The sequence below is a fragment of the Herpailurus yagouaroundi genome, unplaced genomic scaffold (genome assembly GCF_014898765.1).
Source record: "Herpailurus yagouaroundi ecotype Mexico unplaced genomic scaffold, PumYag 162, whole genome shotgun sequence".
In the NCBI taxonomy this organism is placed as follows: Eukaryota; Metazoa; Chordata; class Mammalia; order Carnivora; family Felidae; genus Herpailurus; species Herpailurus yagouaroundi.
In genome coordinates, this window is record NW_024412403.1 from 8,478,454 (window position 1) to 8,494,618 (window position 16,165).

The following is a 16,165-nucleotide window of genomic DNA, read 5'->3' on the forward strand; positions in this document are numbered from 1 at the left end:
TATCTATCTATCTATCTATCTATCTATCTATCTATCTATCTATCTATCTATCTACTTATAAAAGGTCCTGGCTGCCCTCAAGTACCAGAGCCTGGGTCCAGCCAGACCACTGTGGTTTTTTTGTTTTTTAAATGTTTGTTTATTTATTTTGAGAGGAGGGAGGGTGGGAGGGAGAGAAAGGGGGAGAGAGAGGGAGTGAGAGAGGGGGAGAGAGAATCTCAGACAGACTCTGTGCTGTCAGTGTAGAGCCCGATGCGGGGCTCCAATCATCTCAAGAATGGTGAAATCATGACCTGAGCTGAAACCAAGAGTTGGGACATTCAACCAACAGAGCCACGCAGGTGCTCCAGGATTCTAAATTTAAAATTAAAAACCCTCAGTTAACTTTGTGCACTACACGACAAAAGCCATAAAAATACTTTCCCTCCCAACTTTGTAAGCCAATAAATGATTCCTTTAATAAGCAAAAGGGACACAAATTAAACAACCTGCAATCTTTAACTGGCAGCTTCAGTATGAAATAATACTAGTAGGAATGTTAAACTACTTACTCATACAGCGTTGAACATTTTTGTTTTGGGTTAATGTCCCACAGCTTCTTATTACGGACAACATATTCACTGCTGTGCTGTTCATAGATAGCTTCAAATTCTTCTACATCTTGCCGAAGGTGGTCAGGTACCACAAATGGGCCTGCAGAATTTGGATTGCGTCTGCTGATTAAAAAAAGAAATTTTTTTTGTGAGTCCTAAACTTTGAGATGACCCAGAATATTTAAATTAAAACAAAGATAGTAACATACGACTCAGCCTTACAATGCAAAAAAACACTACCAGATAATTAAATGCAGAAAAGTTACCCGTGTGTGTGTGTGTGTGTGTGTAGACATTTATAAACCGTGTGTGTGTGTGTGTGTGTGTATACATTTATAAACCTCCAAGGAAGCACTTTTAACTAACTACTTACTCTTGATCCCAAGAACAAATTTTTTGAAACTCCTGGTTTTAAAAGTATCAATGTTATATTAATTGTAACTTGTTAAAGATTTTGTTATAACTGCTATTAATTTAAGCTAAAGTGAGATTGGAACCAGTAAAACACTTAACAAAAAGATTCTTTTGCTAAAGTGTACGATTTTGCATTCTAAAAAGATGTAGCAGTTTGTGAGTTCTAAAACAAGACTACCAGGTTTAATCCTGGCTCAGACATGTACAAGCTTCAGGTTCTTAGGCACTCAACTACACTATGCATGAATCCCCTTATCTGTAAAATGTACATGATAACAGTACTTAACTCCCAGGGTGAAGAGTATATTCAATGAGTTTGTATATGTAAAGCCCTGAGAATAGTACCTGGTACATAAGTTCTGTCTAAGTATGGACTATTACTATTTGAACTTAAAATAATTCCTCCATTTAAAGAATCCATGAAAATGTGCAAAAGCAGCTCTTATGACAACTCCTTTAAGAAATGTGAAAAAAAAAAAAGGGTTTCTGGTTCATAAAGGAATATGACAAAAAGGTCATTGCTACTTGCTACTTTTACTTTTTCTTATGTCTACTTGTTTTCTGAAAACTCAGTTTCAACAACTAGATGCCACTGAAAATCATTCACATCTAAGATTGAACATCTAAAACATCTTCCTCTCTATTATAGCAAATATGCTACTAATTATCAGTAGGAAATTCTCTTCACTGAACATCTTAAAGACTACTTCCTAAATCTTTGCATAGTATCTTGCATATAGTAAGTTCCCAAACTTATCTAATGAATGTCATTAGCCCAATGATTTTAATGCTGTTTGCAGGAATTCTTAATGCTGACAAGCCATATTATAAAATCAACCAAGATGGATCACACTAGGCTGTCATCACAGATGCACAAATTTAGATAGTGAAGTTAGAGAAATAAAACACAAGTTTAAATGATGTTAAATTAATACCACTTGCTTAGTTAATACACTTGAGTTAAAATTTGAAGCACACATTTTCAATTTTACTTACTTGTGGTCTTCACCTGAAGTGATAGTCTCATTATTTGGGGTTACTGAAGATGTTCCAGACCCCACTAACATAGGCTAGTTTAAAACACACAAAAATGAAAACAATTTTCTACCTTAAAATTCCATGAAAAAAATTAGCATTAAAACAAATGAATGCTTATATAAATATGCATGCAAATTGCCAATATGTAAGACTTATCTAAATTTCCTTGTGAACAGGAACACATAGTAATAAAGTTTCATACCCATAAATAGGCCCAACTTAACATTCAGGTAGCTTCCAATACTCCAAAAAAACTCAAATGTCAAAGATAAAAAGCCAAGTTTTAGCAGAACTTACAAAGAGCTGCTCTAATCCTCCTCTAATATCTGTTCACTGTCTCAACTCCTGCCCTCCTGAGCTCCCACATACATGACAGCCATGAAGAACCCCCCAGAAGATAAATAATGCCCTATATGGCTCATGGGCTTGGAGCAAATCTTTAAATCCTAAAAAAAGTCTTTCTCTATAAAGTACTTCAAAATATCCCCAAGAACTTGTTAATTCTAATGTATATATTCAATTAACTATTTTAGACAAGAATTAATACCAAAAATACTTCATACCTTTGAATCTTTTGGCTTCTTTTTCTTGCCTTTATTTTTTATCTTGGCAGAATTAAACTGGAAAAATGGGGGGAAAAAACAATGAACACTCAAATAACAGCATGATGAAGCTCTGTATAAAGTATATACTGGTTTTAGCCACAAGTTGAATATCCACAAAATGCTGAACAAAAATAACACTTCATATGTTAGCCCTAGTGTTATGATTTATAATAGAAAATAAGAGAAAGCCTAATAATGACTGTTATAACTAAAATTGCTTCCAAAAATTGTTTAATGTCTTATTTCTCAGAGAGAGAGTGTGTGTGTGTGTGTGTATGTGTGTGTGTGCACACGCAAAGGAGGGGCAGAGAGAGAGGGAGAGACAGAATCCCAAGCAGGCTCTGCACTGTCAGCCCAGAGCCCAATGCAGAGCTTGATCTCATGAACTGTGAGATCATAACCTGGGATGAAATTAAGAGTCGGATGCTGAACCGACTGAACCACCTCTTGGTCCAACATTTTAATAAGGTGTATGTTATTTCAAGTAATTAATCAGTCTTTTAGAGTAATTCCGATTATATGCTACCACCATTTCAATGGCATTCCTTTTCTTAAGGTAAACTGGACACTCTACACCTGGCCAACTCTGAGGCACAGTGGACTTAGAAGACATTTAACTTCCCACTGGGTGTGTTAGTTGTGTTTCCATACTTAGCTGGGCAGTATATTTCACAGGCAGATTAAGAAAAGTTCAAGTACAGATGACCTGATCCTAAAAATCAGTAAATATGCATCTTTCTGTTTGAAAACTGCCACAACCTACTAAGAAAAACGACTCTGGAATTATTTTAACTTAACTTAGTTTGGAGCCATTCAAAACAAAGTCTCTTTGTTTTCCTTACAGAACAAAACATTAGAATTTTAATCATTACAGATAACTTTTCATTTTTAGGCAGGAGATGACTCAACTCCTTCCCTATTTCTGAGATTAACAATTATTAGTTGCGAAACTTTATGGACATTGTCTAATTTAAGCCTCTTGAATTTGCTGATTGCTGATTGTCACTCTAATTCCAAGAGGAAGACTGGCATTAACATTCTATAAATGAGTATATGTTAGCCAGAAATCCTCCATGTTTGGTTCTAGAATGCCACCTGTGATGTAAGTAAACACTGGCCTGGGTACTCCTTCCTCTCTTCCTTTGGCTAACACAAATTAACACGTTTAAAGCAATCAAATAACCTACCGGCACATCACCACTGTCTTGTTTCCTTAATACAGTACAGCGGCTGTCTGTAGGAAAATACCAATAAATTGTGAGAAAATGAACTTTTTACACTGACAGCACACTAAAGCCTTAAAGAAAATCACCGCAGACACTACTATCATCAACTATATTTTGCTCCTTATTTTGCTTTGACACAAGTTTAGTTTAGAAACCAAGAGCAAATGGCCAATTAAATGGAAACCAACTACAAAGAATCACAAAATGTCAATCTAGTTCAGCATAATTTGAGTGCCTTCTAGATATCAAACTCTGTGCTAGATGCTGCGAATACAAAGATGCAGAGAATAATACCTGTCATAGATACGCTTGAATTCTAAGCTTATGTTGTACAAATACACAAGCAAGCAAATACGTGCAACCCAGAGTGCCAAGTGCCTCAATAAATACAATGGAAACAAAGCTGATGGAATAATACAGTTTTCAAGGATAAAGGCCCAATGACAGGCCAGGGAGGGCTCAGAGAGGGATGCAATATCAAAATGAGACTTGAAATAAACAAGCAAAGGGGCAGGACGTAGTTGGAGCAAATGCAGGAGCAAAGACATGAGGCAGGAAAAGTACGAGGAGGGTTTGTACACCTTCAAGAAGTGGGGTGTATGTATACAGGGCACATGGGGAGAGTGATGATAAATCACACAGATGATGTGAATTTAATGTGTAGGCAAAACTAAGCAAGTGTTTAACAGAATTGTTACAGTTGTATGAAAGAGATGTTCCAGAAGAGTCACTAGTGGCAATATAAGAGGAAGATCTGTAGTGGGAAGATCTAAAGAACAGACACCAGTTTGGAGGCTACCAGCATGGTCTAATCATGGAAAGCTTATTAAGGTTCTGACCTAGGGAAGTGGAGATGGACAGGAGAGGAGAGATCAAAGATAAAGCTTACTGGAACGGGTGACAGACTAGATATGGGGTAATAGGGAAAAGGAAGAATCAAGACTTTTTTCAGGGTTTCCTGCATAGATACAAGATATACAACAATGTTACTGAGATAAATTTAGGAAAAACAGGTCTCTGGGGATACAGTAAGTGGGTTCAGCCACACTGCTCTTAAGGGACCTTTTAGTTGTCTACAAAGAACTACCAACAGTAAAACAGTATGCAGAGTTCAGGAGACAGGCTGAAACTCTGAATTAGTGGTAGGATTGGATGTTTTTATTTACAAGATCAGTGGATTCTGAAAAGTTTTAAGAAATATAATCATCCCTTTAAATGAAAAGAGACAAAATTGAAAATGTCTGGAGTAAGGGTGAGAAGCACAGCTCTTGGAGAGAAAATCTGTTGGGATGGCTAGTCATTTGGTTGGTAGCTTCTGACTCTATGACTAAAACCAGAGGAATAGTCATAGTATATCTGGGGTATAGAACACAAGAATCAGAAAAAATGCACACAAAGAAAGAATTGTGTCCTTTTTAGTTATTTTGTTGTGTGATCCAAACATGCATCGGGTTTTATAAGCTCAGTCCCCAGACAGTATTTTCAGTATTTTACTACCATCAGCAGCAAACTGACGGCAATAAATTCAGGCTACCAACAAGCACGTCACCTCCAGCCATGAAGCTGTGTCCTGGAAAAATAAGCCATCTATATTTGAATGTGCTCCTTCCTAAGACCCAGAACAAAAGCAAGCTTTTCAGTTCCTTATACATATGAAATTTGTAATGTGTGATACTTCTGTACAAGGCTGGACTTTTTAATGTGCTCTTTAAAACAAAGCATGAAATTTTCGGTCTAACTGCTGACAACATGTAAAGCAAATACTAAGGAATGCTGAGGGATTGGGGTGGGGTGGGAGATTATCATAAGACATACATGTAGTACCAAAGATAAATTAAAATTAATATAGAATCAAAGAATATTAGAATTTTGAAGCAAAATGGGACCACACAGATCAATGGCTCTAAATCCTATCACTTCAATGATGAAGAAACTAAGATCCAAGGGAAACTAAGGAATTAACTACTAGTCCTCCTATTCTACCAAACTGGACTCCATGCCACTACCCAAACAGGTGACCTGACTCCCTCCTCAACCCCATGTCTCTAATTCCAGGTGTCAACTTGGGAGGTGTCCAACTACCTCCCTGTTCACAGCTTGGACTCCAGTGCTGCACCAAAAGTTCGCCCTCCCCAGGAAGAGCACAAGGGCTTGATCCTCCATTTGAACCCCCAGCACTCTTTCTGCTCCTCTCTTATTGAGCTTACGGCCATATTATAGTTATTTGTATATTCATTTTACTCCCTTTTCAACAACATAAGGTCTTGAGGGCAGGGACTAGTATAAACATTTCTGAATACCTGGTTAACACCCAGCTCAGGCAGGGGCCTTGAAGAAGTAGTAAAAACAAAGTTTTTAATGAATTGAATTAGAGAAGAAGCTGGGCCATAACCTACTTTTCCTAACTCCCAATTCTAAGTTCTTCCCACTACAACAGATGTGCTATTTATAGATTCTGCAAACATCACCTCCTTTGCAGGGCAATGTTTTCTTGAATGTTAAACATCAAACCATTTACTAATAAATTCTGTCCACTTAATATGCAACCTTTGCCATGATACTGTTAAAGTACCTAAAATGAGAACAATATGGTACGTAGTCAGTATAATATACCCATCTGAGTATCTCTATAACACTTGGCTCAACAGAGTAAAAAGATTCTATGACAAAAAAAAAAATCATTATTCTTAATCACTAATTTGCCCACATAAGCTGGCTGTACCACAATTCTCACTATTTTTTTAAGTATTAAATAAGCTAGGTCCTTTGGAGATATTTTTCCCCCTTAGATATAATATAAACTAAAACTCAGTCTACATACCCATTATATCAAAGAATTCATCTAAAGCATTATGCAACGCTGGGAACTTGTCTCTGTGTTCTTCTAGCAGCCATATTAAACATCGTGCTTCCTTCAATGATGTTGGCTCACAGAAATAATCAAGTTGCTTTCCTTCTATAGAGGCTAGTTTATGACCGTATTTCTCATTCCAGAGAAAAGTCATGATGCTAAAATCAAGCTCCTTAAGAGATGCTCCATAACGAGAAAAAAAAGGTCCCGTGGCATCTAAACCTGTAATAAAAACAAAACCCAAATCAGAAAAAGGGAAAATCATTTACAGTAAAATCACACTCAGTCATACATCTCTGAAAGCATTTCAATTATAATTTGCTTACATTTTCAGTGAAAAACACATATTTGAACATAAACTTGTTCAAGCTATTTTGCATTTTAGAATACGACTTAACACTGAGAGGCTAATGACAATCATTCTTCTCTATTAGTTGAATAAGATGGACCAAAAGCTTCTTACAAAATAGCTCGTATATTAAAAGTTTATAAGGTTATTTTTACTAGACTTAGGCAATGAAAGCAGGCATTAAATTCCTTTAAAAATATAACAACTTTTTCACTAATTCAAAATGATGTTCATCCTAATTAGTGCAAGCTAGCAAGATTTTACAGTGCTTTTCTATGTATCTTTCACAGGAACAAAAAATCAGTAATATGCAAAAGCTTTCCAAATGCCTTTAAAACAGGACATGGGTAACCACCCCCACCCAATACCTCCATCAATGGCTCCTTACCCTCCTCCAAAATCAGGATAGTCACTATTCCCACTGTTACTCCACTTGCTACCCAATCAGAGAAAGAAGTAGCTGCAAACTCGTGCTGCTACTGAGGGAGGGGCGGTGAGCCCTGACCCTACCAACAGCCACCAAAAGGCAAAGGTTGGCTCTGTTCTGTCTTCCCACTCGCCTCTAATACAGCATGATCACCTCGTGTTGGCCATGGTTTATCAGTCAGCAAATGAAGCAGACTGCTGAGTCAAAATTACCTTGGATGGCTGTTTCTTCCAGATGAAATAGTTACCTTGCAGTGGTCATGATGCATGAAAAATGTGCTTACTGAAGGGAAGGCACGAGATGGCTTCTAGTATTAAAATGTTAACCTCTTCCCACACCCTGCATGTGACCTGACCTCTCATGTTAAATACGCACATGATGTGACTCCACAGTATAGACTTTTGTTGAGAAGTAAAATTCCAAGAATTGGAAATTACTTGCTTAAATATACATGAGTTTTACATCAGGGTTATAGTACAACCTTACTTTAATTAACATGCCTGAAGGAATTTAAATAGAAAAAATTTTAAATACTATGCATACATACTTATTAAAATGATACTTTAATTTTCAGAATAAATGTGAATTATATCAAAAGGCCACATTAACATTTCCATCAGTGAACTATAAGGCTCAAATGCTCTAGTTTACCCAAAGCAACAATGGCAGGCACTCTTGCCCAGGTAAACATAACCAGAAAGCGTACTTCTCCTGAGCCTATCTTCCAAAGCAGATTAAAGTGAGAATAACATTGTAATTTATTATTTGATTGTTAGTAGATGCTAATGACAACCTGATCACTTAAGAGTGATTTTCTGGGACCAGAAACCCATGCAGACCTATGCTCAAAGCAGCAACACTTAGCTATCAACTATGTTGAGCTTGCTTCTATCCTACTTTGTTTCCACTGACAGAAATTTATCAATACACTCCCCAAACTCTAGAATTCTAACAGCTCCCTGTCCCTAAAAACTCCAGCAGATCCGTGTGACTTGCAGAGGCCTGGCAGGCTCACTCTTTGGACTGACCTGCTATGGCTCCTACTGGTCTATATCCAACTGCTGCCAACGGAGTCATCTACCATTTGAGGCCAGTTGCCATCACGGTCACCAAGGTAAACAGTGCCCTGGTAGGTACCCAGAAAACTCTCAATCTAGTGTTAGACAACAACTCTATCTGCAGCTGCTTTCTGAGGTCCCCGCATGGCCTTGGGCTGCTTGGGGGGAGGAGAGGGTCTTCTTCAACCAAATTAGGAAAATCAGGAACAGTAGTAGTAGAGTTTTATAATCCTATGATTCAACCTCAGAGAATTTTTCTCATGATCTTTAGATACGGATTGCCCTCGGTGATCCTAAGCAATTAGTTCCATCCATTCTTTCCTCTAAGTTTTCTAAGGAATCTGTCTACAGAACTGCACGGTCCCAGAGGGCACTCGGATAGCTGCCTGGCGGGGGGGGGGGGGGTTGCTATTTACCCATGACTGTGCCTACTATTCACGTGGTTTACACATTTACAAATAGTAGCAAAATATAGGACTGGATTTTCTAAGTGACTGAACTTTCTTGTGTTTACACCTTTTGAAAAGGTAACTTATCTATAACTGTAACCTATCTATAAAATAACCTAAATTGTGAATTGGGAGGAAACAGTACTTTTAACCAGACAAATTTGTGGTCCTACATTTAAAAAAATCCTATATGATGATAGAAAAAAAGAGGGTTCAGAGGCAGATATCCAGCCTTCCTACTAATAAACAGCAGCCCTAGAGTTCAGTGGCATTACCAAAGCTGTTCAGTTTCTGGATCCAGGCAGCTAATTTGGGCTCCACTTCTTTAAGCTCGCTCAAAACATGCAGAAATATCCTGGTCTTTACTCTGTTCTTCTCTTGAATCAAGTGACGAATGACATAGTCCACCGCTTCATTTAGAAAATTTCTGCTAGAAAAACAGGTTGTGTAGTCTTCTGTGCTTAAAACCTTCCAAGAAAGCAATTCTTTGAGAAGCTTGGAAGTGTTCAGAATACCAGATTTTATCTTGTCAGCATACTGCTTTATGCACTGCAGAATTCTGTCATCAAGGAACTGGCAACTCTGAACACTGTCTATAGTTTCTAAGGATAAAGAAAAGTGGTCAGTTAAAGTAAGCAACGGGGCCAATTTGCAAAGATATAAACTGAGAAAGAAATAATATAACATTACATAATAATGTAAAGTACAGTTCAGAGGGATTCTTAATGTTTTAAATAAACTCAAGAAATTTGGAAAATAATTGCTTAGCAATATGTTTGAAAACACAGTCACATTAAACCAAACACATCAGAAGTTAAGTACTCCTTCACTCTGTACCACTCATGTAACATCAAAAAACTCAGTTCCTCCAAAATAGGGTTACTTTCCTCAACAATCCTAACCCAGCCTCATCAACATTTACATTCAATAACTATGTTTAATCACTAAGAATGCAAAGAGTGTTTTCTGGAGTTGAAGGGATCATTTATTCAGTTGAATCCAATTAATATTTGGTAGTTACTGTTAGGTTTTTCATCTTATAATTGGATCCTAAATCACAGGATCCCATGGAGTTGTTGATTCCAAGCTGGAAAATTTCTCAGAAAATTTCTCAGAAGTTCATGTTCCCAACCCAGGCATCTCCCTTACAGAGGGCCATTTAGCCCCTTGAAGCATGCAAAATTAAAACACATTCACCAAAGACTTTTACAGTAGAAAAGGAAATTTTGATTGACTGGTGAAACATTAATAGAATACTAAATAAAACATAAAAACAAGAGGAAATATTTCATTTTGGGAACAGCCATCACAGTAGAAAACAAGAAAGATTAACTTCCTTCAGCTGAAAACTGAAAGTAGTCCTGGGGATGTAATGTACAGCATGGTGATTACAGTTAATAAGACTGTATTGCACATTTGAAAGTAGCTACTAGAAGAGTGGATCTTGAAAGTTCTAGTCATGAGAAAAAAATTTCTGTAACTATGTATGGTGATGGAAGTTAATAGGTCTATGGTGATCATTTTGCAATATATACAAATATGCCATATATACATCATGTTGTACACCTAAAACTAATACAATGTTACATCATCTATTCCTCAATTAAAAAAAAAAAACCTTAATTAAGAAAAAAACTTGGTGCCTGGGTGGCTCAGTTGGTTAAGCTTCAGACTCTTGGTTTTGGCTCCAGTCATAATCTCACAGTTTTATGAGCTCAAGTCCCACATTGGGTTCTGCGCTGACAGCACAGAGCCTGCTTGGCATTTTTCTTGTCTCCCTCCCTCTCTGTCCCACCCCCACTCGCGCTGTCTCTGTCTCTCTCAAAATAAATAAATCAACTTAAAAAAGTGTTTAAAAAGAAAAAAGTCTGAAAGTAAATATACTCACAGGAACAGTATAACAACTGAGACATTCCCATGTAGATCAGGGAATAATGACAAGATGAACGTAAAACAGAAGGCTGGGTTAGGTTATCTCTATCGATCTTTTATGAACGGTTTCTTTATTTGAACTCAACATTATTTCACATTCAACTAATTCCACATTCAGCTAATTCACATTCAACATTCACATATATCTGCACAGTAGGGTTCAGAGCATTGCTAAACACAGAATATGCATGTCAGCTATTATTTCCACCGTCACTTTGGAGATGAGGACATGGACACAGATTCTGCCCCATGTTAGTGTACCGCTATCCCTGTGTACTAGGATTTTGAATCCCTATGTACTGCTTCCAAATTCAGTGCTCTTTACACCAACTTCTCCCCATCTAGAGCAACACAAGAAAGTGACGGTATTAACATACTAACTGAACTCTTAATTTCAATTCGGTAGCAACACAATGCCCAGTAAGACGGACATATTAAGCAAGAATATATTATTCTCATCATGCCTTGGACTTCAGCATACCTTTCTGCTCTTCAGTTTTGGGCAGATTACTTTCCCTTAAGTCCTCTTCCATCCTTTCTTGTGCTAATTTTTTTGCTTCTTTTTTTTGGAGCTTTCTCTTCAATTTTTTGTCTTCTTTCAGTCTTAGCTTCTCTAGGCTGATAAGCATTTACAGTTAGTGGTAATCCACCTTTGTTATAAACTCAATTAACTATTTCCTTTGCCTATTACAGAAACCATTCTCCAAGCAGTAAGTTAGAATTTGCCCTTTGAATTTAGAACTTGGCCTGCATCTTCTGTTCAATATCAAAAACTGTTGACACGTGTTCAGTTAAAATTAGGGTACTTGTGTCATGAAAACAAGAATTCAATGACTGAGTGATTTATAATTAAGGCTGGCATGTATAGGTTATACAAATGTTATTACCATGTATATAAGTTACTGCTTAGGGTAAACAAAAATAGTAAAAATTAGTCTGTAAGAGAATGCATATGTACACTCATTTCAAAGAAAGATTCCACAGTAAAATATTATTTTCACATCCTAATGATAGCCCACAACATTGGAATTTGGTTGATATGGTTTACAAAGAATTCTCTTCAACAAATATTTCTGTTCATCTTTTTTTTTGCTTTTTCTTGGTCACAAACGATGAAAAAAATCACTTCTTAGAATGGAAAACAAGAAGCAGGACCAAAAAGAAAAAGAAAAAGAAAAAGCATTGGAATTATTTGATCTAAACAACATATATAGAGAGAAGTGAGTAATTCTGACAGTATATTGAGTTTTTTAGGGTGAGAAATAGTCATTGGTTCAAAAATATTTGCTGAAGAGAGATAAAAAAAGAAAAATGCTTTTGGAATTAAAGTTTAAACAACTGAGAGCTAAGTGTATAATTTTTATCTAAATGCCAAATCTACTCATCAAACGTCATTTCACACCATCAAATGTCATAATTTTACTTAAAATTCAAATAATGTTTCTTACTCAAGCTTTTGATATTTAACCATTCTAGGCTAGTTCTCTTTTCAAGTTTTAAATATCCACAAAATTCATTTAAACACCACTTACTTGGGTATGTGTACACAGCCAATTTAAAACACAGCGTAATTCAGAAATCTGCATTTAACAGAATTACATTCTCATAGACATCATTAAACTACCAATTGATTGTTAAAAATCTTACCTAGAACATTTCTGTTTCAGAATAGGTCTTGGAGGAACCTTTTCTTTTATGACCTTGTGTTCAAACTTTAAATAAAACAAAGACATCCAAAATTTGTCTCATACTCCCATGACATAAAGCACAAAACCACAAGCAACAAGCATTTCAGAAGCACCCGCAATGTTCAATTTGATAGAGAACAGTGGTGATGCTCTGACCCAGACAAAAGCCCAGAAAATTTTAGCAAAACAATTTACTGAAAAGAGGAACAAAAGAATAGACACACCTTAGGAAGATTAAAAAAAATTAAGAGTGAGCAGATCAAATAAACTACAAATACCATTAGAACAACCCATAACCTTCCATATTGTGAAGTGAAAGGTAATCCTTTGAAACTCTTCCCCTTCCCTAAGAACCCCACCCTCGTTAATACCCAAAAGTTTACTGAGGATTAAGGAAACAAGATTATCAAAGAGTTCCAACTGTAAAACTGAAATGTCAAAAGTCTCCTCTTTTAGGAAATTAAAGAACGTGAGAATCTTTCATTGCAAAGGTATATTCTCACATCCTAAAGTTTCCTATATTTTCTTAAATTAAATAACTTTTTTTTCCTGGAAAACATAAGACTGTAGAACTTCTACAAACTTAAATCATATTTTAAAAGGTGTAAATGTTTTGATTAACAATTTGGTAATATTTTCCCTTTATTAGATACTTACTTCACATTTAACTTGACCACCACTGCTGAAAATGATAATCTTAGAAATGATTCCTTCACAGTCAGGGGTAAGACAAATTCCTTGCAGAAAATCCTATTTGATTAAAAAAACAAGTGCTATATCTCTGCATAAATCTATAGATGCATACCATTTTAATCATCAGAAATAGTCAAGATACATCAGAAACTTCCTTTAGGGAGGCACTGAAAGTCCCTGCCCATTGTCTTCGGACTTTCGGAGCCTCCCATATAGAAGGAATATACTTCCAGCTGTAGGGCTGACCACATGACTTGCTTTGGTCAATGCAAAGTGAGCTGACATAACGTACACTATGTCCACGTGAAAGCTTTAAGAAACACCGAATGAACTGGCTATTCCTCTTCACCCTCCACGTTCCAATCACTCTTCAACCTCAACTCAGAAACAATACAGCTACGTAGACTGGAGATGCTACAGCCCAATTCTGTCAACAGCTTGCACAACTTTAGGACAATCAATGTCAGCAAGAAATGAACTCTTCTTATTGTAAATTACGAGACATTTGCATTGTGTATTACTTTAATACATCCTAGTGAAAGAGGACTAATTGACAGAGTGTATTTCAACCCACAGGCATGGTTAAGACCACTAAGGGAGCATTGTGTAACTAGAGAAACTCAGTTAATGTAAGACACAGCAAAAGTGATTCAACGGCAACAGTTATTTGTTCATATCATTGTATCATTACTTATGTGAAACTGCATAAAATGTGAGCATTTATTTCTACCAAACTTGAATAATTCCTCTTGCTAAGAAGACATCACACAAGCACCTTACTCTTTTCCCCAATAAGAGGGGATTACATGAGGCTAAGCAGTGTAGAAAATGTTTTTTTTTTAAGTCAATAGCTTATTGAATCAGAAACAAATTCTATGAATGCAAATTAGATTACAAAACTGTGCCTTCTTTCAAAGTACACCTAGCTAATGGTAATTAACATTATAACCTTGCTAATTAAGAAAAAACACAAAAAGAAGCAGGAGTACCAAATTTAAGTTGATTGCTTAGCACAAATTATCTCATTACATTTTGGTAGAAAATAAAAAATATGAAACCCCAATTCTACATCAGAATGTTAACATTAGACATTTAAATTTTTATTTTTAACCATAACATTCCCAATGTAAAAACTGGTTACAGTTTATTAAAGGTCTCTATGGCTATTGCCTTTATACCAGTATAAAGTAACAACAAAAACTGATTTTCTACTTTATCATTCAAATAATAATTTAAAACTTTTAGTTATGTTTAGAATGCACAGAAAGGGGGGTGCCTGGATGGCTCAGTCAGTTAGGTGCCTGACTTCGGCTCCGGTCATGATCTCACGGCTCTTGAGTTCAAGCCCTGCACTGGGCTCTATGCTCACAGCTCAGAGCCCCGAGCCTGCTTCGGATTCTGTCTCTCTTTATCTCTGTCCCTCTCCCCCTCACACACACGCATGCTCTCTCTCTCTCTCTCAAAAATAAATATTTTAAGAAATTAAAAAAAAAAAAACAACACAGAAAGGAATTTATATTCACTTAAAGTTTTTTCTGAAGATTCTCAGGGGAAAAAAATCAACATACAATAGACATACTAAAAGTTCCAAGCTATTTTGTGAACTTACCTTGTCAATTTTATCATTAAAAGTTGTTGTTTTCAATTTCTTCCAACAGTTCATGTGAAATTCTATTTTACAGTACTGGCAGCAGCTGATTCGTATAAAACCCTATGGGTTTAAAACAATTTTTAATATACATTTTAAAGATGTCTACACACACACACACTCTCCCTCACAATCACAACACACATATTAAGATAAAAGAGAGAGCTGTCTGCGTTCACCTGGCAAACATAACTGGACATCACATTCTCTCCTAGGGAAGTACAATCTTTCCCCAAAATGCCTAGTGCTAGAGACAGAGACCTTGACTGGCATATTCATTTCCATAGCATATAGCTGCATTATTCTTTATAATACCAAATATTGTATAAACAGTATTCACCTGATCTACTAACCAGGAACAGTGGGCAGCTACTGTCTTGAATAAAGTAAAGCCAAGTAACCTTAAGTGCCAGATCTGGTTTCAGATTTAGGTCTCTAGGAGTGAATTCAGTGGTCACAATGGCCCTTAGATTCTTAGACTCAAATTTTATAAGAAATTAGAATTGCAACGAATCAGAGGTAACAACCTCATTTTCTTTCCAGTGTTCCTAAAGAACATGAACAGTGGCTAGAAAGCTGAAATAGACTTAGCTAGCCTGCCTTCTCAGGTCACTCCCTGCCCTCAGAGTTTCTTTAGTGACTGGCTCTGGGTCCCCGTGTGAGATGATATAGACCTAAGAAGTCCAGGGGATGGGGTACAGACAAGAGGACATAAAACTGCTGACAAGCCAGAGAACTTAGGTACCTCCAATTACAGAATCTGTTTTGAATCCATTTTAAGGCATAATTCTGCAAGTTACTGTCCTACCGTATGTTCATTACGTACCTTAAAGTCTGGATCAGTTATATATATCTGGATTTTAGAATATCCACGGCACTTCTGATAGCAACAAATGGCATCTGGCACTGGAGGGAACCTGCATTCTTCAATAAACTTCTCTAACAGCATCTAAAACAAAAATAAACAAAAATAATATTATAACAACACTAATTTGTGGGGCGCCTGGGTGGCGCAGTCGGTTAAGCGTCCGACTTCAGCCAGGTCACGATCTCGTGGTCCGTGAGTTCGAGCCCCGCGTCAGGCTCTGGGCTGATGGCTCAGAGCCTGGAGCCTGTTTCCGATTCTGTGTCTCCCTCTCTCTCTGCCCCTCCCCCGTTCATGCTCTGTCTCTCTTTGTCCCAAAAATAAATAAA

General features: G+C 36.8%; 1 protein-coding gene across 9 annotated transcripts in view; it reads right to left on the bottom strand.

Moving 5' to 3' along the window:
• Positions 1-16,165, bottom strand: part of TTC3 (tetratricopeptide repeat domain 3) — a 127,943-nt gene that overhangs the window by 46,361 nt on the left and 65,417 nt on the right. For 8 of the 9 annotated variants that reach the window (XM_040483937.1, XM_040483935.1, XM_040483939.1 and 5 more), the window contains 11 exons: positions 15,798-15,920; positions 14,933-15,034; positions 13,288-13,380; positions 12,590-12,654; positions 11,424-11,560; positions 9,286-9,612; positions 6,698-6,949; positions 3,838-3,884; positions 2,609-2,665; positions 2,004-2,077; positions 552-716 (listed from right to left, as the gene is read on the bottom strand). In XM_040483937.1, coding sequence (XP_040339871.1) covers positions 552-716; positions 2,004-2,077; positions 2,609-2,665; positions 3,838-3,884; positions 6,698-6,949; positions 9,286-9,612; positions 11,424-11,560; positions 12,590-12,654; positions 13,288-13,380; positions 14,933-15,034; positions 15,798-15,920 — 1,442 coding nt within the window. The remainder of the gene's footprint in view (positions 1-551; positions 717-2,003; positions 2,078-2,608; positions 2,666-3,837; positions 3,885-6,697; positions 6,950-9,285; positions 9,613-11,423; positions 11,561-12,589; positions 12,655-13,287; positions 13,381-14,932; positions 15,035-15,797; positions 15,921-16,165) is intronic. The other variant, XM_040483932.1, reaches the window with a different exon arrangement.